The sequence below is a fragment of the Neopelma chrysocephalum genome, unplaced genomic scaffold, assembly GCF_003984885.1.
Source record: "Neopelma chrysocephalum unplaced genomic scaffold, ASM398488v2 Primary Assembly neopelma1_98, whole genome shotgun sequence".
NCBI classification, from domain to species: Eukaryota; Metazoa; Chordata; class Aves; order Passeriformes; family Pipridae; genus Neopelma; species Neopelma chrysocephalum.
The window spans coordinates 2,042,447-2,066,666 of record NW_020897761.1 but is presented as its reverse complement, the minus strand read 5'-3'; the positions used below and the strand labels follow the sequence as shown (position 1 = coordinate 2,066,666).

General features: G+C 45.3%; 1 protein-coding gene across 1 annotated transcript in view; it reads right to left on the bottom strand.

The window, feature by feature from the left end:
• Nucleotides 1-24,220, bottom strand: part of XPR1 (xenotropic and polytropic retrovirus receptor 1) — a 106,647-nt gene that overhangs the window by 4,023 nt on the left and 78,404 nt on the right. Inside the window, exons 5-11 of the mRNA XM_027694584.1 lie at nt 23,339-23,488; nt 22,753-22,836; nt 22,182-22,263; nt 18,507-18,694; nt 18,095-18,274; nt 13,728-13,893; nt 11,822-12,013 (exon numbers count right to left, since the gene is read on the bottom strand). Of these exons, the coding sequence (XP_027550385.1) occupies nt 11,822-12,013; nt 13,728-13,893; nt 18,095-18,274; nt 18,507-18,694; nt 22,182-22,263; nt 22,753-22,836; nt 23,339-23,488 (1,042 nt within the window). The remainder of the gene's footprint in view (nt 1-11,821; nt 12,014-13,727; nt 13,894-18,094; nt 18,275-18,506; nt 18,695-22,181; nt 22,264-22,752; nt 22,837-23,338; nt 23,489-24,220) is intronic.

The following is a 24,220-nucleotide window of genomic DNA, read 5'->3' as shown; positions in this document are numbered from 1 at the left end:
AGTCAGGAGGGTTTGGTAAGAAAATATTTGAGTTTGTATAAACATAAACAACTGTGAATTAGTGCATTAAATGCCTGGAAGAGCATGGGCAGTACAGGAATTACCATTAGCCATTTCAGAGGTTGTGGTGGCAAAGGAAAATAAGCAAGGAGGCAGAAACACATTAACAAGTATGTATAAATCCTGAGGCAGCTCTGACTTTTAAATACTCATATAGGGCTCCTCTTTGGAAACAGGGGACTGTGAGCCCACCATCTGCTCATCTCGGATATGTTTTTCCAACCAAGTTGTTTCCCATTCCCCCCTGAAAAGGTTACACTGCTCTCAATTCAGCTGCATTTCCCTACATCAGTTGGCTGGGGAAAAGCAAAACAGATCCGATAATTCTGTTTGCTTTTGAAAAGATGGCTCATAAAATTCATACAAATAAAACACATTATGATGCTTTGGAAGGCTGAGGCACTTTGCATCTCACTGCTAGCAGGAGTCTCCTCCTTTGGCAATTGCCCATTCACTGATTCCCTCTAACAAAGCAAATAACACTTACAGCACATAAAAGGCATAATGTTTTCAGTCCAAACCCGATGCCACACCAAGTTACAGCACTGTTTTCCATACATATGTCTTTAAAACAACAGAATCCCCGACGCTGATCACCGAGGGAGCAACAGGGCAATTTGCCCTCCCCTTCCCTTTGTGTTTCTAACAATTACAATCCAAATGTAACGCAGCAATCCGATAAAATTAATGGAGGTGAAAATGAGAGGCATCGTGTAGGAGCACGTTCCTCCCATTACGCCTTTCAGGCTTCCTGGACATGATGTGCAGGATATAGGTCAAACACACACACTCCTTCTCCACTCAAAACACACCCCCTAAAGCAAACCTATTAACGGCGCTTATGCAGCAAAGCCTGTTCTGCACCGAAGCTTCTCATCGGCGGAGGGAAAGGACATGGGATCGCTGCAGGTTTGAACAGCTACCCTGCTTGTGGGCAAGGCTGGGAGCCTTTGGGCAGTGCCCCACATCCTCGGCTGTGCCCAGGGACTGGTCCAGCGCCGCATCCCTCCCGCTGCAGAGCCATGACGTCACCGGGAACAGCGCACAAGTCCTGCGGAACACGGGCTCGGATGCCCAGGTGCGTGAACGCTGCTGCCTGGAAACCATCTCCCCCGGCTATTTTTAAAGTGCAGCTGCCCACAGAAGGGGACACAGGTGAGGTTTTTGGAGCTTAGCAATGAGGTTTCGTTCTCTCCCATCAGCTCCTCCAAAGCCTCCACTACATTATTTCAGGAAGAAAAGGCAGATGCTGACATTCGGTGACTCAGAGACACTAAGCCTGTTCTTTCCAGCATTATTTTTAGCTCATTAGATCTCCATGTTTAGTTCCCACTAACAGATCCTAAAGGATAATTCAGAGGCAGTTAATGGGTTGTATGTGCTTTCTTAACACCTGAAATTCCCCAAAGCATCCTGAGAGGCTGCAATGCTTCCTATTATCTGAGTCTTGAAGGTTAGTTACATGATGCTGTTTTGTATTTGGTTTGGGTTTTTTTTTCCTTAATTCAAATAAACTGAGTCTTAACTCCACACCCATGGAGCAGCCATGGAGAAGGCAGTGCAGCCAGTTCCATCCATCACCATGCCTTCAGCCACATCCCTGGCACAAGCCATGCCCTGCAGGTGCAGGGAGAAGAGCAGGGAAGTGGCACTGCTGGGTGCTCCTTTGGAGTTCTGCAGTCTGGCCCCTGACTATCACCTCAAACTATATAAGGGGCTAACAAAACTGTATCCTAAGTTGGCAATTACATAGGAAGAGGGGATTTCAAAGGATCTTGCTGCTTAAACCTAAATCATGGAATGGGTCAGGTTGGAAGGGACCACACTGGGTCACCTGGTCCAAACTCCCTCCTCAAGCAGGTTCATCCCAGGGCACGTGGCACAGGTTCTTGCATGCAATTACAGAAAGGTGAACGGGGAAGAAAAAGGCCCAGTTGAGAAATTTCATGGCATTAACCTCGCCAATCTCAAAAGGATGTGCATGCTTTCAGTTAGGTTACCCTGGTTTCAACTCCCTCTCCCTGCTTCTATCTCTGCACCAGCCTTTTCAGTGGCACCTGCTGTCACACTGCTGTCCCCCTGCTCCTCCTTGCTCTCTCACCAACCCACTCTGCAATGCATTCAGTTCCTGAAAAAAAGTCATTAAAACCCCAAATCACTCCCTGGTAAAATGCTCTAATCAGAACCAGCCTATTGTCTTCAGCCCTGGCCTCCAAGTCCCTTACTTTAATCACTTATCCTCCTTTTCCTCCTGCCTGCAGTTCTGTTTGATACCTTCCTTCCTTCCTTCTGTCCTCATTGGTATTCAGCTGGTGTACAGAAATATGTTACTGCTCCAGGCAAGCAATTATAGCTCGGTCTCTGCTGGCTGGTCCTAGCAGCCCTCTTCACTGCTGCTCAGGGGAGAGAAAAATCAAGGCATTCATATTCTACCCAGAGGCTCCATCAACTCCTGGCCTGCCAGTTTTCCAGAAGCAATACAGAGCTCTGCATATGTATGATGATGTCAGGGTCTATTTAAGCAGGAACTGTTTCATCCTGTGTTTTTTCTTTGTTTAATGATGTGCTAGAAAACACCAAAAACCACGAGAGAGGGAAACTCTCAGGATGAGAGAAGCGCTCTGGACACCTGGCAGATCTCTACCTTTCCAAGAAGGAAAAAAGAGCAAGTTTTCAACACTCTATGGACTGCAGCAACCTTTTGGCAGCACCACTGCCAGTCCACCCAAGAGGGGCACAAAGGACCTTCCTACTTGATGCTCCAAAGGGCATCACCACAGAGCAACTTCCTGAGCTACAGTTATTCAAAGCAGCACGTGGAGGACAAAACACCATCAGCACAAAACCTCAGTGCATGAAGCTGCAGGTGCAGCTCTAACCCTGAGGATGGGATGATCTCAATGTTCACACTACCATGCTTGCAACTGGTGTTCAGTTATGTCAGAGGCTGTTTGAGTCCACAGTGCCCTGATGTCTCCACTCGCCACAAAGCCGATGGGAAGCAGAGAACCACGGGAGCTGTTTGCAGCCTTCACCACAAAATTTCCATTAGCATCCTCAGTTTACCCTATAAAAGGCTATTCCAGCAGATACTCTGCACAAATACACCTGCAAATTGCTCCAGAAGGTCAACTAGATAAATAATGGATGGCTTCCACCTTTGAACTGAAGCTGTGAATGGCCACAGTCCTAGAAAACAGCTAAAGGCACTTGCAGCAGCAGAATTTACTGCCTGCAAAAACTGCTGACAGACAATATCTTGGATCCCCAAACCAGCCCCAGGGGCCACAGTATCTGACTGGCATTCTGAGGTAATACTGCTCTGTAGGAATTACAGCCCCTTTGAAACACAGGCAAGAGAAAAGGTTGCTTTCCATCAAAGGGAGACTGCAAATGTTATCCCGAACGCTCTTAATATTGACTTTACTTCCAAAGAATACTATCTGTTTACCCTGCTGAATTATTCCTGAGAATGTAAACACCATATAGTATTCAACACAGCAAAAATCAATGCCATGTATTATTGAAGGGCTGGATAAGAGCACAATGGCCCTCGATAAGCATTCCTGGTGTGTCAGCTGTCGCGGCTGGCTGTGGTCTGTGCTGATGGGGAAGGCTGTGATAAAAGCTGTAGGAAGCAGGAGGTTATCAGGGAACACAGCCAGGTAAGCCCTGATACATATCAGGCAACACCGACCCAGCCACGGCAGCTCTGCCAGCTAAAAACCTCTTGGTCCAGGCAAGCCAAATTCAGCCTCGACTGCAGATTTAAGCAGAAGCAAAGCACAAATAGATACATTTACAGTGTGCAAGGCAAGACACCGGAGCACTGAGCAGGCCTGGGGATGATGTGTGCCCATTAACTCCATCCCAGCACACCACAGGAGCGAGGTGACAGCCCGAAGTGACTTATCTACATAAGACCTGCCATCAGAGTGACACCCCAAAGCATTTGTCTAACACCTCACTGCTCCCAGCGCAGCATTACAGCTCCCTCAGTAATTAGATGTCTTAATGAGGGGTGAGCAGCAGCGCTGCCTTCCTGCCCAGCCAGCATGTCCCACCGTTTAACACTGATCAATGGCAGAGCCAGGACATGACAGTGGACTTAATGCAGTAAAAAGGCAAATTATCCATGGGACCACATGGACTTGTGCTGATGGGCTTTGCCAAGTCCTATTTTGCAGGAAGAACTCCTGTTGGATTGCGCAAATCTCTGTGATTGCCTCCAGGCACAATTTAAAGCAAAGCAGCAAAACACAGCACAGTGAAGAACTGTCAGGAGGCAACATCTCATTTCTTCTTCATTTGTAGAGCAGGGAAATCCCCAAATCGTGTTTGGACTAAAAATCCCCTGCAGGTTTGCATTGGGTTTGTAGGACAATACAACTGTGTCTAATTTCAAGGCGTGGCAGCAAACTCATGGCTTTTACCTTACGAACAGACAAGTGTGACTTAATTGCAAACAGGAGGAAGCATTATCAGTCATGGCTGAGATCTGAGCTGATTCTTCTTCTGGTGGCTTGTGTAGCATTTGAGAGGTGTTTGTAGGGGATGTTTAACCACTACCTTGAGAAGGACGTGGTTTCCAATATAAGCATTTGCCAGCAGTCTCACTAATAAGATGTTTGGATTCACAACCAGAAATAAATAGCTTTGTAATCAGGACCTTCAATGGACAATTTAGGGATTGGGACACAATGTCATCTGTTACCTCTATAGTGCTTTGAGGTCCAACAGTAGATTCTTTCAAAATATAATAGCAACCAAAAAACCACTAAAACAAAATAAATTGTTGAAGGATTGCATATCCTGCATTTCTGCAACACCAAATCCTGTCCAGATCTGACAGGAAGATTGCTTGTAATGCAGTCAGTTGCTTTCCTTAAAATGTTCCATTAAAAAAAAAAGGTCAGGCTTCCCCTCTTAAGTGCCTGTGAAATGAAGTACCAGTAGGTCACTCTTTTTACTTACACCTCATTCATTAGCGTTCCCATTTCCCCGGCCACCTTTAACACCAAAGTGTAATAAGTGATACAATGATATGCTTAGTGCACTTTCCAAATCCCAGCTCTTAAACCCCATCTCCTCTCAGCTGCAATCCTAAGAAGCAAACCCATGGATCACGCAGCCGTGGGGTGCCCAGGTCGCCTCTCCCCCACGGCACCACCGATGTCCTGCTTGACATCTACAAAGCACAGCAAGATTTCCCAGTGGGATTTTATGCCTCATTTGTGCAGGGTGTGGTGGCAGTTCCCGAAATCACTCCAAATCCCCCTTTCCCAGGCTACCCATGGAGCAGAGGTTGTTGTCTCCTCTCTCCTTCCCCGCTCACTTACCGCAGGCTCACCGGCACCTCTCCCCCGGTCAGGGTGGTCCTGCCGCAGACTTCCCGGGGTACTCCTCACTCTTCCCAGTTCCAACCCAAAGCAACATCACTGGGATGGGTGTTTAAGCAACCAGAGGAGCTAACAAGCTGGCCCGGAGAAAGCAGGGTGCCACAGAGCCCCACGTCAAAGCCGGGAGGAGGTCAGAGGCCAGGATGGAAATGTTTGCCCACGGCAATGCCTCCCAATTCCTCACTAATGACACCGCTGCTGCTCTGATGGAAAGGATCAGAAAGACTGGCTAATGAACACAACTCATTACCGAAGGCCTCCTGGGCACAGGATGACAGGGTTTCAGACAAAAATTCATCCTAGCTCACAGCAATGTGACAGACGTTGCATGTTTTGGCTCCAAATAATCATCCTGACGGAGTTGCCAGTGTGCTGTGCTAAGGGAAGCCATGTGAAAGCGGGGAGTATTAAGAAAGAAGCCAGTTAATCCCATTACAAAGTTTGTTTTACTTGAAGAGGTCAATCCAAGCACTCTGTAAGGCTCTCGTGACACCTAAATCAAACTCTGACAGCTCTTTCAGCACTGAGGAGGAGGGGGAGAGATGGGAGGTCTTGTACCGACACAGAACTGAGGGAACAGGATCTCACAAATGCTACTTCCTTCATTCCTTTGTGATTTTTTTTTAGAATTTTTGTACTTCTTTAAAAAGAAAATACTGCATGTCCACTTATTTTGCCTTGCCCCACTCCCTAGACATGAAATTGTCTCAGTTGAGGCCTTATACACTGTTGCACCAATGTCTGATTCCTATAAAAGCAATTTTAGTCCCAGTTTTCACATCACCTCATTCCCTCCTGCTGTAACCATGTAGGATCACAGTGAATTATTGTCCCACCTACCAGCAAACTCACTCCATGGGGTCACAACCTGCAGGTTCTAACAGGGGATTGACAAGGGGTGAGTGACACAACCGCCACCCAGAGCTCCAGCCGGCAGAGCCGAGGTGCAGCCAGGTACCTCCTGCAGCTCCCAGTGCCACAGCTGGATGTCACCCCAGCCTCTCCCCGTTCCTGCTGTGCACCACCATCCTTCACCTCAAGTCACAGCCTTCCCCAGGGTTCTGCATGGGGACAGACCGTGGGAGAACCAGCGATGCATCCCAGCGTGATATCGGCTATGCCAGCCGGTGTCACCACTGGTAGCAGCTGAAGCCACCATGATTAATGAGGAGTGGGAGCAGTTACCAGACCTAGGCATCTTCCACTGCATTTTTTTTTCCAAAAAAGCAGCACATTTCACATTCTTCCTCTGGTCAGACCTGGTCGAACCTCTCTGTTAGTAAGGGCCGGTCCAATACCTTCCTGCAAAAGCCCATTGATCACAGGGTGGCTCTTGCCTTGACACTCCATGTCTCTATTCCTTGGCAAAGCAAGGAGTTCCACCATTTTATCTTAGGCTGGCTTTAAAAAACACAAATTAGACATCACTCCAGAGAAGCCTGTTTCTGAAGTGATGGTGAGAGCACAGACAGAAGCACTACTCTTCAGAGACAGCCCTGTTTAGTTAACTTCAGTATTTTTAATTACTGCCAATTTCCTGGGCTGTTTAATGAGAAAGTGCATGGCAGTTCCATTATCTTAGACCGACCTAAGGCTCTCCAGGGCACCCCCAAGCCAATGACAGCTAGTGTTCAAGCAGGCTCATTTGGAGTGCCTGGAAAAGGCGTGGGAGTAGGACGGAAGAAGAGACACTTACTCAAGTTTCCAGGCCACATAGATTAACTTTGGAATAATTTGGAGGTTAATAAATAGCAGGATACCGCTCAGATCACAAGGATTTCATTGAATAAGCTGTGTAAATCAAACTGGCAATGCCCATAAACCATTCTACCTTCCAGCTGGAGGATAAAATCCCACATAACAAATTTTAACCCAATACCATGGTAAAGAACAAATGGTCAGGTTGAACCAGCAAATCCCACAAAACAAGAAAATGATGGAAGAGAACAAAGCACTCAAGAAGCTCAGTTCTTCAAGTAGAGAAGTCAAATCTATATTCTATGTTAGCCAGGTATTTCCAATGACATCATGTGAGCAAAAGCCATCAAGGTAAGAGAAAACTGACAGCAGAAAAAACATGATGTGTCTCATTTTACAAAGAATAAAGCTGGAGCATAAAAACATGCCTAAAGCTTAAGAAATGACCAGCACTCCTAGAAGTAGTAGAACACAACTCCAGTTGCACTGTTTCTCAGAAGAGCTGCCACCTAAACAAAACAATCCTGTCTCATACAGCCTGAGCCAGGTCCAAGAGAGCAGTGAAAACAAGGCTTGTTATTCCAGGTATGTCAGTGTGTCTTATTTAATGCAAGTACACTTTATACAAGAGGGATCCCTACGGATTTTCATCTCTGGGGCCCTCAAGATATAAGAAGGACATGGACCTGTTGGAGCAAGTCCAGATGAGGCCACTAAGATGCTGCAAGGGCTGGAGCACCTCTGCTATGGAGACAGGCTGAGAGAATAGGGATTGTTCAGCCTGGAGAGGAGAAGGCTCCAGGGAGACCTCAGAGTCCCTTCCAGTGCCTAAAGGGGCTCCAAGAGAGCTGGAGAGGGACTATGGACAAGGGCCTGGAGTGATAGGACATGGGGGAATGACTTCAAACTGACAGAGGGCAGGGTTAGATGGGATATTGGGAAGAAATTCTTCCCTGTGAGTGTGGTGAGGCACTGGCACAAGTTGCCCAGAGAAGCTGTGGCTGCCCCATCCCTGGACATGTTCAAGGCCAGGCTGGATGGGGCTCTGAACAACCTGGTCTAGTGGAAGGTGTCCCTGGCCACGGCAAGAGGTTGGAATAAGATGTTCTTTAAGGTCCCCTCCAAACCATAACACTCTATGACTATGAATGCTGTGATAAGCTGGACTCAAGTGGGAGTTGCTTTACTGGTGCATTTGTCATGCAAAGCACATCTGCTTTTGGCAGAGTGAAGACACTGCAAAAACCAGTTGTGTGTCAAAACAACACTGCACTCAGGGTAAATATTCTGCTGCAGGCTTGGGCTTCATCATTTGTTTCCCCAGCACCACGTAGGTTTCTGTAGGCATTAAGTAAGGCAATATAATACCCTGTTGGCTGGCTCTGGGGAAAGATACTCAGCACTGCCAGGGAACTTAATGCCAGCACTGAACTCCTTAGTGCAAAGAAAGGGTGGGAAAGAGGTGGGGACAGACAGAGGCTTCTGGAGTGGCCAGGGACTGGGTCCCCCAGTTGCCAGGTAGCTTAGAGTTACAGCTATGCCTCATTTGCCTGAGCAAACATACCCCGCAGGACTATATTTACAGAGCTCGGCCTTTGCTTCCCATTCCTTTGGGCGGCATAAAAATACTGAGAATTCTTCCTTTGGGAGCTCAGCAACAGTTGTCCTTGTGTTGTTGCTGTCGTCCCTGAAACGTGGTCGTGTTTGTGAGCCGTGGCGGAATCAGCTCTTGTCTACGCAACCACCGCCTGCTCCAGGCTTATGTTCTGGGGTAGCTGCTTCCACTTCACTAATCCCAGTGATATCTGAGTATCAAAATGATAGCTTGGAGTTACCCCTGTAAAACTAGCTTAGTCCCAGGACAACAGGATTGCAATTTTTGAGGGGGAAAACCTAACGGAATTTACTTTGGTATCTTAGCGGTCTGACATCCCAGCTGCAATTAGAAGAGAAAATTGCATCCTGCATCTAAATCCAAGGGAAGAAAAGTAAAGAAAGGGCTTCTCTGAGGGAAGAAAGAATCGGAATTATGCACCGCCTGAGCAACATGAATTATTAAACAGGGATATTCTGGGGAAACAGATACTTGTCAAGAGCCCACAGTACATGGTGTTACTGGGGGGGATCCTACTCCACAAGAGGTTTGGAGAAGGGAGTACCACGTGTGATTAGAAGCTGCATAAACATCACTTAAACATAATAAAGTGGCATTTGTACATTTGTTTAGCTCAAGTTGTTTTCCAGCAGCAAGCACAGGAAAACACAGCACAAGAATGCTGTCAGTGCACTCTGTATGAATTAGGTTTGGCTTTCCGTGCCAACAAACCCTCCCAGCCACACAGTCCATCTTCTCACCGCTGGCAGGCACAAGCTACAGACCAGCTACAAATTATCCAGTGTTCAAATGAAGGGGGGAAGACGAGACTTCTCAGAGGGCTGTGAGGTCCCCAGGCCTCCCAAGTGGAGAACAGGCACTGGTGTACATTACCTGACCTCCCAAGGAAAGGCCACTGATTACCCTCTTGTCCTGGCAGCCAAAAGCTGTCATGCCAGAGGTATAAGTCATACGCTTGCAAGCACAGGCATGGAAGACTGTTTCAAAATAAAACTCTTGATACCACAGCAATTAACAGGTTCGTTACATACTGCTCTTTAGAGCAGGTCTAAGGAGCAAGAATCTTCACCAATTCGACACACTTGTTTTGGGCAGTGCTTTCTCAACAGCACATAGCTCCCCCCAGCAGATGTTTTGTAGGTAAGAGATGGGTGTTTGCTATCTTTGGGCAGACACAGAGAAGGTGTGGGCGAGCAGCAAATCTATTTTCAACAGTAGCATCATAACAACTTGATGATAGACCATCTGATTCCAAGTTCAAGAAGAACTGGGAATCTATGTAAAGCACATAGATAAAATTGGATTCTTAACAGGTACAGCATATTAGAAAGTGCATTTATGGCAGGATGGGAAGGGGCCTACAGGGCTGAGAGGACGTGGCAAGGTCTTTAGGCAGCCCTCTGAAAAGCCCAGGCACAGTGGCATTTATAAATCAGGGCTAACATGCAATTTCCAAAGGCCACAAAGCTTCCAAATTTTTTTTTGTATGATACCAGCAACTACATGCTATGGACTCCCACTAACAAACTGGACAGACAAAGGCTGGGAGTCACGGACATGTCACAGCAACTGGAACAAGTCCCGTGCCTGGCTCGTAAACACCTCATTACAGCCCACTCCCTGCCAGGCTCGGAGAGGGGACACCAGTTGTGTATGGCAGCAACCAGAACAGCAGCACTGGCACAGATGCAAACCTCAAGGGCAGTAGAAAGAGGTAAAATTCTTCAACAGGATATTTTGACAGATGCTGGTTTTCCTCTTGGTTCCAAACCTACCCCAATGTTCCCACTGAAGGCTCTGCCAGAGTGTGCCCCCAGGGAAGGAGAAGCATTAGTCAGCCTCCCCAAAGCTGCACTGTATATAAAGATACAAGCAGTGACTACACAGCCAGGCAATCTGTACGTGTCTCATCCCAGGGTTTGGCAGTGGTGACTAACTGGACTGCAGGGCTGCAGAATGTCACTGAGCAAACAAGTTAAAGCAGGAACAAGCTCCGGGGACATGGCAGCGGCGAGGAGATGCACAGAAGATGCTCCCACACCAGCTTTCCATGTACCCCAGGATACAGAGCACCCAACTCCCAGCCTTCAGCCAGCCTGAGCCACTGCACTTCTCTGCCATTAAAATGCAAGGCCTGACAAACATCACCAGTGCGACTTCAGGCCCGGCTATGTCAAAACAGACACTTCTTGGCCACGGGAAGGTTTCTCATAACCCTGCCACCCCTCCAAAAAAACAGCATGTTAAACTAGAATTATGCCTTGAACACTTCTCCCTGCCTCACCACAGTCATATTCCAGGGGAGATAATTGCTCACGACTGTGTGTGGTTGCTAATTTCTGGAGATACAGAAGGCATATAATCTCAAGTGAAAGAATACAGCTTTTAGGACTTCAGAACAATGAAAGGCAGGGCGACTGCCTGAAGTGCAGAAACTAAAAGCTTTTTTCCTTCAGAACAAGAAGAGAGTCGAGTAATTGTCGTTTCCAGGGAGATGAGGAACTTCAGGGATCAGAGCTCAATCTGCAGTTAAATGGATTGGAAACAACTCCTTACCAGCTGCAGAAAAAACATGGACAGAGTCACACAGGAAAATCCAGGGAGAGCATTTTCCTGGCACTGTGCACATGCCTCCACATTTAGGAATGGATGGATCGATTATTTAGATGATCCAGGTTAGCTGTTCATGAATACTAAGGGAGAAGTAGTTCCTGTGTTATCCCTTTCCTCATACATCTCCCTCCCATTCACCTCCCTTCACAGCAAAACCTGACAGGTATTTCAGTTTTCCCCTTTACAGAGAGAGAAAACTGAAAATTCTCTCCCACACTCCATAAGTGCAATTCTAAGCAGACCAGGGATGTGAAAAACACCTAGAATAAGATCTTAAAACACTCTTTACAAGCAAGGCAGGTCTCTGCCTCTCCACAGAGACGTTTCACAGGTGCCAAAACACACACACACACAAAAAAAAGTCAGATTCTGAGCTTCTCTCAGGTAAAAAAGCAAATCCCACGAGTTGAGAAGGATTTTCAAACATCCCTGATACCTTTGTGAGTGCTGTAGAGGGCTGCAAATGTCACCACGAAGAAGGTGGTGGAATATTTTCCAGCGTTAACCAGATGAAAGGCCCGTTTGTTATCACGGTAACGGCGCAGGCACTGGATGAATCGCAACCAAGCAGGGATGCACTGGACGACTGCTCTCACTCCGTAGGAGTAGCTGTTACAAATCTGATTATCTGCAAGAAAAAAAAAAAAGAGTTAAAACTCTTAAAGCAAAAAGTTAATAAAAAGTTTAAGAACTACTGTTTTCTTCCTTTCTGCAATATCCCTTGATGCGACAGCAATTCCCCATCAACGCTTTGTACTCAGGCGCACGCACGTCCCAAACAGCAAGAAGCCCATCCCCAGAAAGTATCCCAGAGCTCCATATTCTATCTCTGAGGGATTCAGGTGACATGACATCAATAACACATCCAGACAGATCATCACCTAACTCTCTCACTGCTGCTAATATAACTAACATGCAAGAATTTTAGGAATAATCTATTTTTAAATGTGTTTCGTGCTGTTGGCAGTACTGTGAATAATCAAATTAAGGAAGGAATTACAAAAGGCCTTCGATACTGGATTTTTGTGCATAAATGGGAGAGCACTTAGAAACTCTGCAGGACAGCTCTAAAAGGCTACTTTGCCCAAGATGTCCTTGACCCATTTTCCTTGTACATTGTAATAGGAAAAACCATATTTCAGTATGGGATTGAGTTTGGGGTTTTTTTGCTTTGCTTTTTAAAAAGCAAACCCAGGCCTGGCCTCAAAAACAGGGATGGGAAGCAACTACACACCATGTCATTTTGTCACCCCCGTGATGTTTGAAAGCCTTTTTTTGGTTGAGGAAGTGACCAGGAAACTCCCAGCTCTGCCTGGAACCCCCCAAGGAGTCCATATTCTTCTGCTGTCTCACTCAGCACATAAACCAAACACCCCCCCAACTAGCAGTCATTTGTTTATTATTCACACAAATGGAGACAAGTTATTAGTTGATATTTCTCTCAAAGCACTGTGCCATCACTCCACTGCGTGCATTGGAAGAGGACAAACTGCTAGGCACTCAGTTGCTTCATGTATTTCATTTTTATTTTTAATAAGTAAATATTTAGCTACTTGCAACGCTGTCTTATAGGGAAGGGAAAGATGAGACAGATTGGAAGAACGAAGTGAACGCTGATGCTTATTGAAGCACACAGCAAATTTTCAGCAAGTGTCAAAACCATCAGACAACACAATTTGCCAGCAGTCACTGCTGAAAATGGAAAGACAACAGCCCAATCCCCAAGAAGACAGGTACTGTTTTGCCACTGGAAAAGCCAAAGTCAAAATTCATATTCCAGCTCTGTGGCCCTTCTGGCTAGAAAGAAGGGAAGGCAGAGCATGGACAACACTGACATCACAACATCAACTCAAATTGGATAAGGGGTGGCACTAAAGAGATTTTTCCATCCTCTCTTGCTTCAGGGAAGTGCGATGGAGGCTGTAAGGCTACAGCACAGAAAATTGTGGTTAACAGGCTCAGGCAACTTGTTTTCACACTGAGCAACAGGAACAGGCTAAAGGTAAATATGTGGTTAAACTACAATGAAATAAAACAACAATGCCAGGAAAATGGATTTCTCTTTCCAATCAGTAGTGCTGTGTCTAAATTCTTTGATGAATATACACGTCGGGCCAAATGACTGGATTAGGAAATGAACACTCATGTGAAATTCCATTTCTCTGGATGGAAGTAAGAAAGGAGAGAATGTCTCTCATGCCGTTTTTACAAGAAACGCCTATTAATTTAATTTCCTATATCATTTGTAGCCCTCTTCAAAACAGATAATTATGAAGTTGCCTTGCTCAGTGTTTTTCAGGTCATTTTGACCGTGTTCACATGGGCCATCAGCATTACTCTACCTGTATCTGCCAGAAGTCCAGCATTGTCCTCCCACTGAACCTCAAAGCTGTAGAAGCAGATCATGTATTCCAAATCCATGAGAATCACGACCAGGCTGTTGAGCTGATCAGCCAGCCAGAAATCTGCAAAGCCTACCTTGTGGAAGGGAGCAGTGAACACTCGAAACTGTCAGGAAAAAAAAAAAGCAGGAATAATTCATGGCTGTGTCAAAGGCATCTAAATGCAGTGGCAGGACATCACCCAGCACTGAACAAATATGGAAATAACAGAAATGCTTGAAGATTTATTGCTGACCTTTTGCTTCAGCTGACAAAAAAGGATAACTACCTCCTCACTTTTAGCACAAAGAACATTTGTGCTTTCGTCCTCCTGTATGGAGATATTCTGTGTCCCCCACCTTTTTGTTTTTTACTGGCAGAACAGCCCAGTCTCCTCCAACTGAGCTCTTTCCCAGAAACTCCCAGTCTCCATGTAAGAGCTCTATACAGCTCCACTTCTCCCATCACTCCTCATTTTGGCCAGCTCTTTCTTTCAGGCACTTACACCATGTCTGTTGACATCTTCCACACTTACCTTCTCCCTCACACTTAATGTCAGTTGGATTTAGACCCTCAGCATGGCCACTAGTCTGATCATGCCTCGGTTTAGTAAACTCACCAGTTGTTCTTTGGTGTTAGAAGCTGTAATAGTGAGGATTGTTACTGGATCTGCCAATGCCTCCAGCAGGGAAAGAGTTAAAGAAAGGCCAGAGGAAAACCTATTAACTGGCAGTTGGGCTCCCCCTCAATACCAGGCCACTTTCCCTCTAAGCCTTAACAGCAGTTTTGCTCTTTCCAAACCAGACAGTTTTCATGCTCCATTACCTTTGATTACAACTCTCCCTACCCGGTTAGTTATAGTTACTAATGGCCAATTTCTCACAGAGACGGCACCAGCACCATCCGGTCATTCCGAGATTTATGAACCTTTAAATTAATGAAAGCACAGGCTAACACTGATCTTTTATGTTGCTCGCCTTATTAATCTAAAGGGTGCATGGCTCCAGAAACCCAGGAAAGGACTGACACGTTCCCATCAGCCTGTAATGCAAATTTAAGGCTCTGCTCCTAAATTTCAAAGCCAGATGGGGGACTAAGAGGTAGTGGCATAAAGCAGATATGGATCTTGACCCAGAAAGCACGGTGCTCGTGTTGGACAGCACCTATTCCCAAGGCTCAAACAGGGTCAGCCATTAGGGAGGACTGTCTTCAGAGGCACCCAGCTGCAGAACAGCTTCTGCAGAGGTCACAGACCTCACCAGCCTTCCTTTGCAAAAGGCCCTTCCTCCCTTTTCCCATCACTCCCTGACACTCTCTTTATCTGCTTCATCATAGACCCTTTTTTACCCATGAACAAAGACTAGCTAAAAAAAAAAAGGAAATGTGAAAACGGCTTTACAGACAGATCCCCCTGGGGAAAAAAAAAACAAAAAGAGAAGAAATAATAAAATCCTCGAAGCTATTTAATTTAGGGAGAGGCAATTCAGTGCTGCCAGAAAACAGTGTAAAACTTTTAAGAGAGTAGAAGCTTTCCACCTAAAGGTTATGGCAGAGCAGGAGTCAACAGATACGTCCACGACTATCTGGCATTGGCATCTTGGGTTAACTATCCTTCTGAGCTGCCATTTGAACCCTCCTAATGCCATGTACCAGGCAATGGGGCTTCTGGCTGCTGTCCAGGCACAGTTGGAGCTGCAGCCCAACTTCCAGAGGGTGCTGGCAGTGCAGGTACCACAGGCACCTCCACACTTCCCAGCTCAGAAATGTCTGCAACATCCTCCAGAGAAGAATCACGTTATAAAATACCAGAACAGAGCTGAACCTCAGTTTCAACAGTCAGCTGCAATTCTATATCAACAGTTCCACAACCTGAGCACAGACTTCCCGGTGCTGATCACTGCACTTTTAATTAGTGCTGAGATGGCAGATATTTGAGCTGGAGCTGAACACTTCCTAGATTTTCACCTCTCGCAGAGAGGCTCCCTGCACTTGTGTCACCATTCAGCTCCCTGCAGAGAGCGTGGGCATGTGGACACTGTGACATTCCCTGTGCAAGGATCCGATTCCTCCTGGCGAGCTGCTCTCCTCAGCCCACATACAGCTTTTCTCCCAGCAGCAAAGAGACAAAGAGTGCTCACCTAAGCTCGTAGAGCCTGGGATGGGAATTAGACTCACTGTGGGCTAAAAAACTTTTTTCACTCAGAGGGGAATCAATTCCAACGTAACTCACCATCCCTCAGGGATTAACACAAGAGATCTCACTTGGGAGCAACAGCAGGCTGTGATGTTGATCACAGTAAGCCTCCTAGATCCACCAGGAAATGCTACAACACACTTAAGTATGCCCCTGTCTCGGTTCTAGAAAAATTGAAGGTGCCAGTAATGCTCTGCCACACCTGATATATCAGACTTCATTTTGGCTGGAAATGAAACATATGAAGCATGTGAAGAAAAATGCTCACTAAACGAAAACTTGCGTGAGCAGCACAGTTCTAACACTTGCACTATTTAAACCTCCTTTCACCCAGAGAGCTGCTGGCAACTGGGTGGAGAAATAAAATACACCCAGCAGCCAAGTACATACAATAAGAGCTGCTCTTTATGTGCTTTGTCTGGCCTCTTTTTTCCCCCCTTCCTCCTTCCACATAACACACAGAAGTACTGTGTCATTTCCCACCATTAAGGTGATCTTGCATTTTGATGAAGCTTTTTTTCCCCCCAGGAGACCTTAGGATGAATTGGCCTCTGCACGCTCAAAGGTACTCAATGAACCTTACAGGTTCCCTTCCAACTCAAGATATTCTATGATTCTGAGAGAATCTATTTACAGATATATCTGTATCAATCAGAGACGCCAGTTACAATGATATGAACTGACAGAACAAGGGAGAATGGCTTCAAACGGAAATAGAGTAGGTTTAGATTATTAGGAAAAAATTCTTCCCTGTGAGGGTGGGGAGGCCCTGGCACAGGTTGCCCAGAAGGGCTGTGGATGCCCCATCCCTGGAGCTGCTTAAGACCAGGTTGGACAGGGCTTGGAGCAACCTGGTCTAGTGGAAGGTGTCCCTGCCCATGGCAGGGGGGTTGAAACAAGATGATCTTTAAGGTCCCTTCCAACCCAGGCCATTGTATGATTCTACATCTCTATCACAGACTGTTTCATTGTCTGGAGATCGCTGGGACAGAGCAGGTGCTGCAAACTGCCTACACAGGTCTGTGAACACTGAGAATCTCACCCTGGTAAGGTATTAAGGTAAATTAGCACAGATATTACTCATGTGGTTAAAGCACTGCCAGTGCTTCCCCTCACACCAGGGGACAGCAGTCAGACTAATGAGGCTTGGGACTAAAGGTACATCTGTGAGGGATGGCTGAATGCTGGAAGGCAAAAAAGGAAAAGCTAAAACAGTAGTAAGCCAGCAAATCAAATAACAGAGGTTAATTCACTGCATGTGTACCTGCACGCACAGACTCAAAGCACGATTCTACATTTCATCTTTGTCGTGTTCCAGATGAAGTTAATTGTTTTAACTGGCATTAAAACAATTCTAAGAAGAACACCAGCCAGCCAAACCCTCTTCCGCCCAAAGCTCTCAGAGCAGCTCCAGCAAGAATAAGGTATCAGGGGAACCAACTTGATTAAAATCAATTCAAAAGGACGTACAGGGTGGGGATGAACATCTGAAACAGCCATTTGGGAAGAAACTGATGAGTCATCCAACAAGTTTGAAAACTGTTCTTTCAGAGCTCCCACTTGTAACTGGAACACTGAAGCAGCACATGTATTTACATTCAATTTACCAGACTTATCTTACCTGGAAAATAAGACCTGGGTCTAAAATAAAGAGTTTAACACCACAAACAGATTTGCTGAAAAAAAAAACCCCACCCATGAACATCATTTTACAATTATGTAGCCTTGAGGTTCCCTGTCCATCAGTGAACTCTCTGTGCCAGTTGGGGCTGAGGAGCACCCATGCAGCCTTGCCTTAGAGCACTGGAGCCCTAATCAAACTGTTTCACTGCATTAGGGAACACACAAGTAAAGAATGTCTCTAAATGTGCAGAAGTCTGTATACAGCTATCTATAGGGAGATTAACACAAGGCGACTGGTACAGGAAGCAGAAGATGCTTCTGTAAATCCATCCTCAAAAACTATTTGCAGTCAATACCTGACCAGGTCTGCTCTATAAAAACACAGTGGTATAAGCATCCCAGCATCCCTCTTCACTGAAGATTAGTGACACTTGTATATACTTCACAGCTACTGCTCAGCCACAGCAATTTTTTAAAAAAATACTTATTTAAAGAAGGTTTAGAGACTTACCAAAAGTTTGAGCAGCCAAAATCTGGACTTGTAATATAAGGTTTTGGTAGGGTTGATGAGAAAAAGCAACATGAAGCCGTACAAGATGAGTGGATTCACCTGCATAGGGATGTAGGTGAATTTACCATATATACATGCCAGGAGGCTCAGGCACCACAAAACGCCCAGGAAACCAGCAATCTACAGGGGAAAAAAAAAACAACACACAGATACCTTATGAAAATACAGTTCTGAAACCTACAGTGAAGTCTCATTATAAGAAAAGGGAGAGCAGTGCTCAATCCTGTAATCTAATCAGACTTCAGCAACTTCCTCTTCTAATTGTATTAGAGCTCCTTGCCAGGAAACGGCGCAGGGTTTATCCTCCTGATATGCTGCACAGCTCAGCCACTCCTACGATCCCTCTGTTTACCTCAAAGAGATGTTGATGGGACAAGTTGCTGCGGGGATTGAGTTCGAAGATGAGGACGTGATTGACTCCAGCCTGTCTCCAGCCATACGTGTTGATACCCAGGAGAAAGAGGAATTCTATCAGGAGAAAGCCACCTCGATAGATTCTCACCAGTGGCCACACATTTGGTCCATCTATAAAAGCCACACCTGGCAAAACACAAAAAAAGGAAGGACCTTAGGGGATAGCAGAAGTTATGTCACATTGTGCTCCATGGCTTTGTGCTGGTTCTCAGATGAGAGAAAACAGGGTACACTTGTACAACACTGCATATTCCAGCAAGTGGAGGACTTTTTTCTCAGACTGTCAGAGAATTTAGGAGTATCCTGGGGAAAGTTCCCTCTCCAGCTGGTGTAATCGAGTCATTAGCAGCATCCCTGCCTCACACTACAGGCACAAGAGCATAAATCTGACTATATGGACTTAAATATTCTGGTTTAATAGAGATGAAATCCCAACAGACAGATACACAAAACACTTCAGCTCCCCACAAAACCAAGAAGCACCATTTACAGCATTTAAAACAATGCTAATCTGCGCCTAATCACCGAACTCAATACAACTGCAATGCAATACATATTCATAGCCAGCCATACAACACCCAGCCGCACCCAAACAGCAATCCCAGCCTAAGGCAGCACTGCTGGAAAGCCTGTTGCTTCCTTTGTTCAGTCTTCAGGGGTTTGGAAGCGAATTTGCTTCATTTCAAACAATAAACTGCCTTATACAGCAGCAACTTTCTCCAGCACAAGCCTCTTTGCAAAGTACCGTCCCTAAGTTGCCTGATACAGGTTTAATGAGAAAAGCACAACTAAAATACAGTTATTTGAATCCTCAGGTTTTGTTTCAGTGGGAGTTTCTCAGCCACGTGTTTTTTTAAGAGGGCCAAAAAGAAGAACATGCTCTTTTACAGAACTGAGGCTGAGAATTTTTTCCCACAAACCTGCCTGTCTAAATTACAGCCCCGAGTTCTACAAACTGTTTTTCAGAGACAGCATATCCATAAGGAATTTCACGTGTCCAGCACCTATGCTTTATACTACATAAATTATGGAGAAAAAATTGTGAAAGGAACAAAGACTCAAGAACTGTTGCTTTAAATTTGAAATTTATAGAGACTATTGGATTCAGACAAAACAGAATCAAATTTTGGACAGAAATTACATGCCCCCAAAGAAGTTGAAAGAAGTGAGTCTTAAATGTGGAATGGTAAAAGCAGCTTTCCAAATTTGAATCTGGAAACCAAGGGAGATCACAGAATCATAGAATGTGTAAGGTTGGAAAGGACCAGAGTGGGCCATCTGGTCAAAACTCCAAAGAGGACAGAGGTGCCCGAAAAATCCTGACTAAGAAGTGACCAGACAGAACAGGATAGACATGCTGTGTGCTATTCCAGACAGTACACCCAGACAAAGGTTTATCCTGAGGTGAACAGGGTTCAGTATGACACTACAGCATATGACTTCCATAGCTAATGCCCACTAATCTTATTTCTGGCCTCCCAGGGTGGTAGAGGACCATAACTACAGTGTGGAACAGCAGCTGGAGCTGCAGAAAAAGCAGACACTGAGACACCAACATGCAGAAGTTAAGAGTAGTTCTGTATATTCTCTCCTGTGATACTAAGACATTGTCTAGTTCAGTTTCCAGAGAGTAAAGGCTCGATTTGATTCCCTTTTCACTTTTCCAAACTGAACTCTTTTCTTTCCAACAGCTGAGCAGTTTGATTGGAGACCCTCAAGGACCCCACTTGCAAGGAAGTGCCCAAAGGTGTCCAAGGTCTCCAACTGTGGTGATCCAGCCCAGGGCTCTGCACTGTAGCCCCAAGACAAAGAGACTGTCCATTCCTATACTCTTTCCACTTAAATCCAACACAAGTGAAGTCACCTCCTACAGTTGGCAGGGATGTGACACTCAACCAGCTCATCCCTTCAGCCAGCACAGGCTCTGCACAAGGTGCTCAGAGAGGAAAATATCCCTGGTGACAAGTTCAACAGCATCACAGCCTAATTCTCTAACAAGAGCAGGGCACTGCTGCAGCAAGGACTTGAGAGTTTGCATGAAACCTCACAGGTTTCTGGTTAATAAAACAAATGCTCATTTCCATGAACCTCAATTACACACTAGTTTGGCAGCTAGGAGAGCCCAGACAGAAACAGCGAGGCCTCAAAATTTGTGCTCTTTAGGGTGACTCCCTCCTGGGATCCACCTGCAGCATTTGCAGCCTTTAACAGACCCCAAGTTATGAATTCATCACTGTAAAATACTGCTGCTCGAGTTTTCAAACCAGGCAATACAGCAGTGGGTCACTAATAGAAGCTGTGTTCTGATGCTGTTTCACAGAATCTACACATAGAACACTAAAATCCTACCTTAGCTGATCAAATCATAAAAATAATTTGGCAAAAGTGGCTGAGAGGTTAACAAAGTGTTAGCCAATTAAAAGCAAACACTTTGCAGTCAGAATCCAGGTTTTGCCCCGTATCTGTAGTAATGCAGAGCTATCAGATCATGCCTGCTGATACAACACACCTATTATCCACACTGGGTTAGTAACACCTGCTGTACAGATATAATCATTTTTACGAATTCCTTCTCACAACTGTGGCACCTTTTCATTCTTAACACTGAGAGAGAAAGCAAACACAACTGGCTTCAATCATATTTGCATCTCACACAGAGATCAAACAATTTAAGTAACAGAAACGATGAATAAAGAACAGCTTCTACACATTAAACAGCCCCTTCATGTAGATGGGTCAACTTTCTGCCTCTACCATTGGAAGCACTGCAAACAGCTCCTCAAACAGAGGCATTTTATCCCAAGAGATGGCTGGATCCAATTACAGAAACATCCGATTAAAAATTCTTTTAAGTCAAAAACACAGACATGGGCTTTCCCTAATGCAAGAGCTCGTAAGTTGATTTGTTAAGCCTTTTCCTTTGTACTGCTTAAGCAAGTTACAACACTACAGAAATCACACACACAATTAGTAAAGCCGCTTGTGATTAAGCACTGTGTCTGGATCTACAGTACTAACGTGGCTCCTACTCTAATCAGAGGCCAAACTCAGAAGGCACAGAGTAGAATAAAGCCAAGACCTGAGATACGCAACGATTTATTGTAGCTTTTAAATAATCTTGCCAGCATCTGCCAACAAGAAAAATTCAATTAATTCCATTAATAGGCACAAGGCATTGAAATCCTAGGAATTTCCAGATGAAAATGCCCCAAGTGCCATGTGCTCACATGGCTCTGTGTCTGGTCTTGTTCTCTGCAGGGAGTCAGTGCCATGCAAAATTAAAGTTCTACAAGCACCTGTCTCAATGTGGGTGAGGGCCGTGTGTTCACGGCAGGGAACTGAAATCTGTCTTTACACACAGATGTTGCACCCTCAGAATATCCCTCAAAGAATAAGGAGAACACTCATAATGCGTTCACACTCATAATGTGTTCAAAATCCACACACATAACACGAGATAAGCCACAACCCACTACTGAGCAGAACTAAATAATTCACACCAGTGTGATCCAGTTCTGATTTAACCCAGAACATCCTGAACTGCCCAGTTCAGGTCCAGGCCCTCACTGAGTGATGAGAATACATCCAAACCAAGGTATGGCAGGATACCCACCTGAAAGTATGACGGTGACGTTCAGTGCAATGAACAACCCACAGAACAATCCAACCCTGAATGTAGTCCAGGCTGGTACAGGCTGTGAACAAGGTAGTGGTAGAATTAACGTGGGGTAAACAGGTTATCAGCAAACTCAGATTAGTTTGCAGAGTAAGTTTAAAATCAGAAATACAATGCTCTGATCCCTGATTGCCCTCTTGCTCTTGAAGTGAGGTTTTTTAAACTGAAAATGCCATATAATATCCTTGTGTGTAGAAACAGAGCTTGGGCATCTCAATGTCTTTTGAAAAATATTCCAGACCACATAAACACTAAGCATATGTTATTATTAGCACAAATTTCCTTTCACTATTTCTCATCCCTTCATTACCTTGTCTGCATGCATTAGGAATAGTAACCTATTTCCAAACCTTCCGGAGCTAAAGCAGATTATGTGACCGTGCCGCCCTCACTGGGTGCATGAGCACGCTCACATCAATTACTTTCACTACTTTGTTGAGATGTTGAATCTAATTTGGCACCTTGACAAGCTGGAGAAGCAGCTCTGCTCCACAGCCCCATCTCTCACCTGAGCTGCTCCTAAGGGTGGAACACGCAAACGTTTCATTGCCTTCTGTCTGTCTCCATCTTCCAACTCATTGGTCACCACTTCCTAAGGAGATAAAGATACACCCCACTGAAGTTCATTTGAATGATGAGCATGTGGTAATGCACTAAAACAAAAAATAATGGTCGGTTTCCATGTTACATGTGAGCCCTGGCCCTGTACTCCTTTAATACAAGGTAACAAAGACATGAAAAGCTCACTCTGCTGCACCAAGATTCTACACAACAGAAGCTAACACTGCACTAAGTTTTTCAAGGGAAGAGTTACCAACTGAAGAGAACATACACAAATTTTTATAAGGAGTGCCTGAAATCTGTGGCACTTCAAAATCAATTACCAGTTATCTTGGTGGTGAATACAAGAATCATAGAATGGTTTGGGTTGGAAAGGATCATCCAGTTCTGCCATGGGCAGGGACACCTTCCGCTAGACCTGGTTGCTCAGAGCCCTGTCCAACCAGGCCTTGAACACTTCCAGAAACCAGCAGGGAACAAAACCCCGTGGTTTTCCAGTTACCAGAGGAGCAGTGCCCTGAGAGCAGCTTTACCTCCGTTTCAGAGATGAGCTGGTTGATCTTCTTGCAGGTGTAGAAAGGTGCCACCTCCACCTCGGCCACCCTCCACTCCGCCCCCCGGGCTGTCTCCAGGTTCTTGTCATGTTTCTTCAGGATCTTGCGGAAGCCGGTGAAGTTCAGGTTCTGCAGGCAAGGGAAAAGACACGCTGCTTTTAACCCCAGTCAGCTCCCAACAAAGCTAAGTGGTTCTCTCTCCAGCGCTAGCAAACAAAGGAAGAGTTAATACGAAGAATCAAAATGATTGCATCCATTGTCAGGAAGCGTCTGAGTTATTACTTTGTTATAAGTAATACATATTCCTTGCAAGTAAAATAAAACATGGGGGACTCAAGGGCATAAAAAGAGGCAAATTATTTCCAGGGGGCTACCTGAACCCTTTTATTCCCTGAAAAGCCAGATCACTGCCGTTTTCCTGCTTTACGCAGGACGCAACAACATTCCTGATGAGACATTGAAGACAAATAACCTTCAAGGGGTTTTCCCTTCTGAAAAGGCTGAGCTACTGACTCCTAGTTTCTTTAAACTTTACACTGGTTTCCAATCAAGTCCTCTATATTATGGAAGGGACATCTTTGTACAAAAAAATGTCAGTTCTGCATGTTAAATCCAGACAAGTGCATCCCCACAGCAGCATCCTTTTTCATAGAGTATGTTGCACTATGACTAAAAAACTAGTTTAGGCTTGCAGATGTGGGAGATGTAACTCTCCAGTCTGCAGGGATAAGCATGCAAGGCTTAGAACATGAATTAACTGTTGATTTACAAGTTATACACAAGCCCTGACCCCACACTTTTCTAACCCACAGTACCCAAGACAGGCAAAGCTCATCACACTGCAGGCAATTGCTGCCCCAT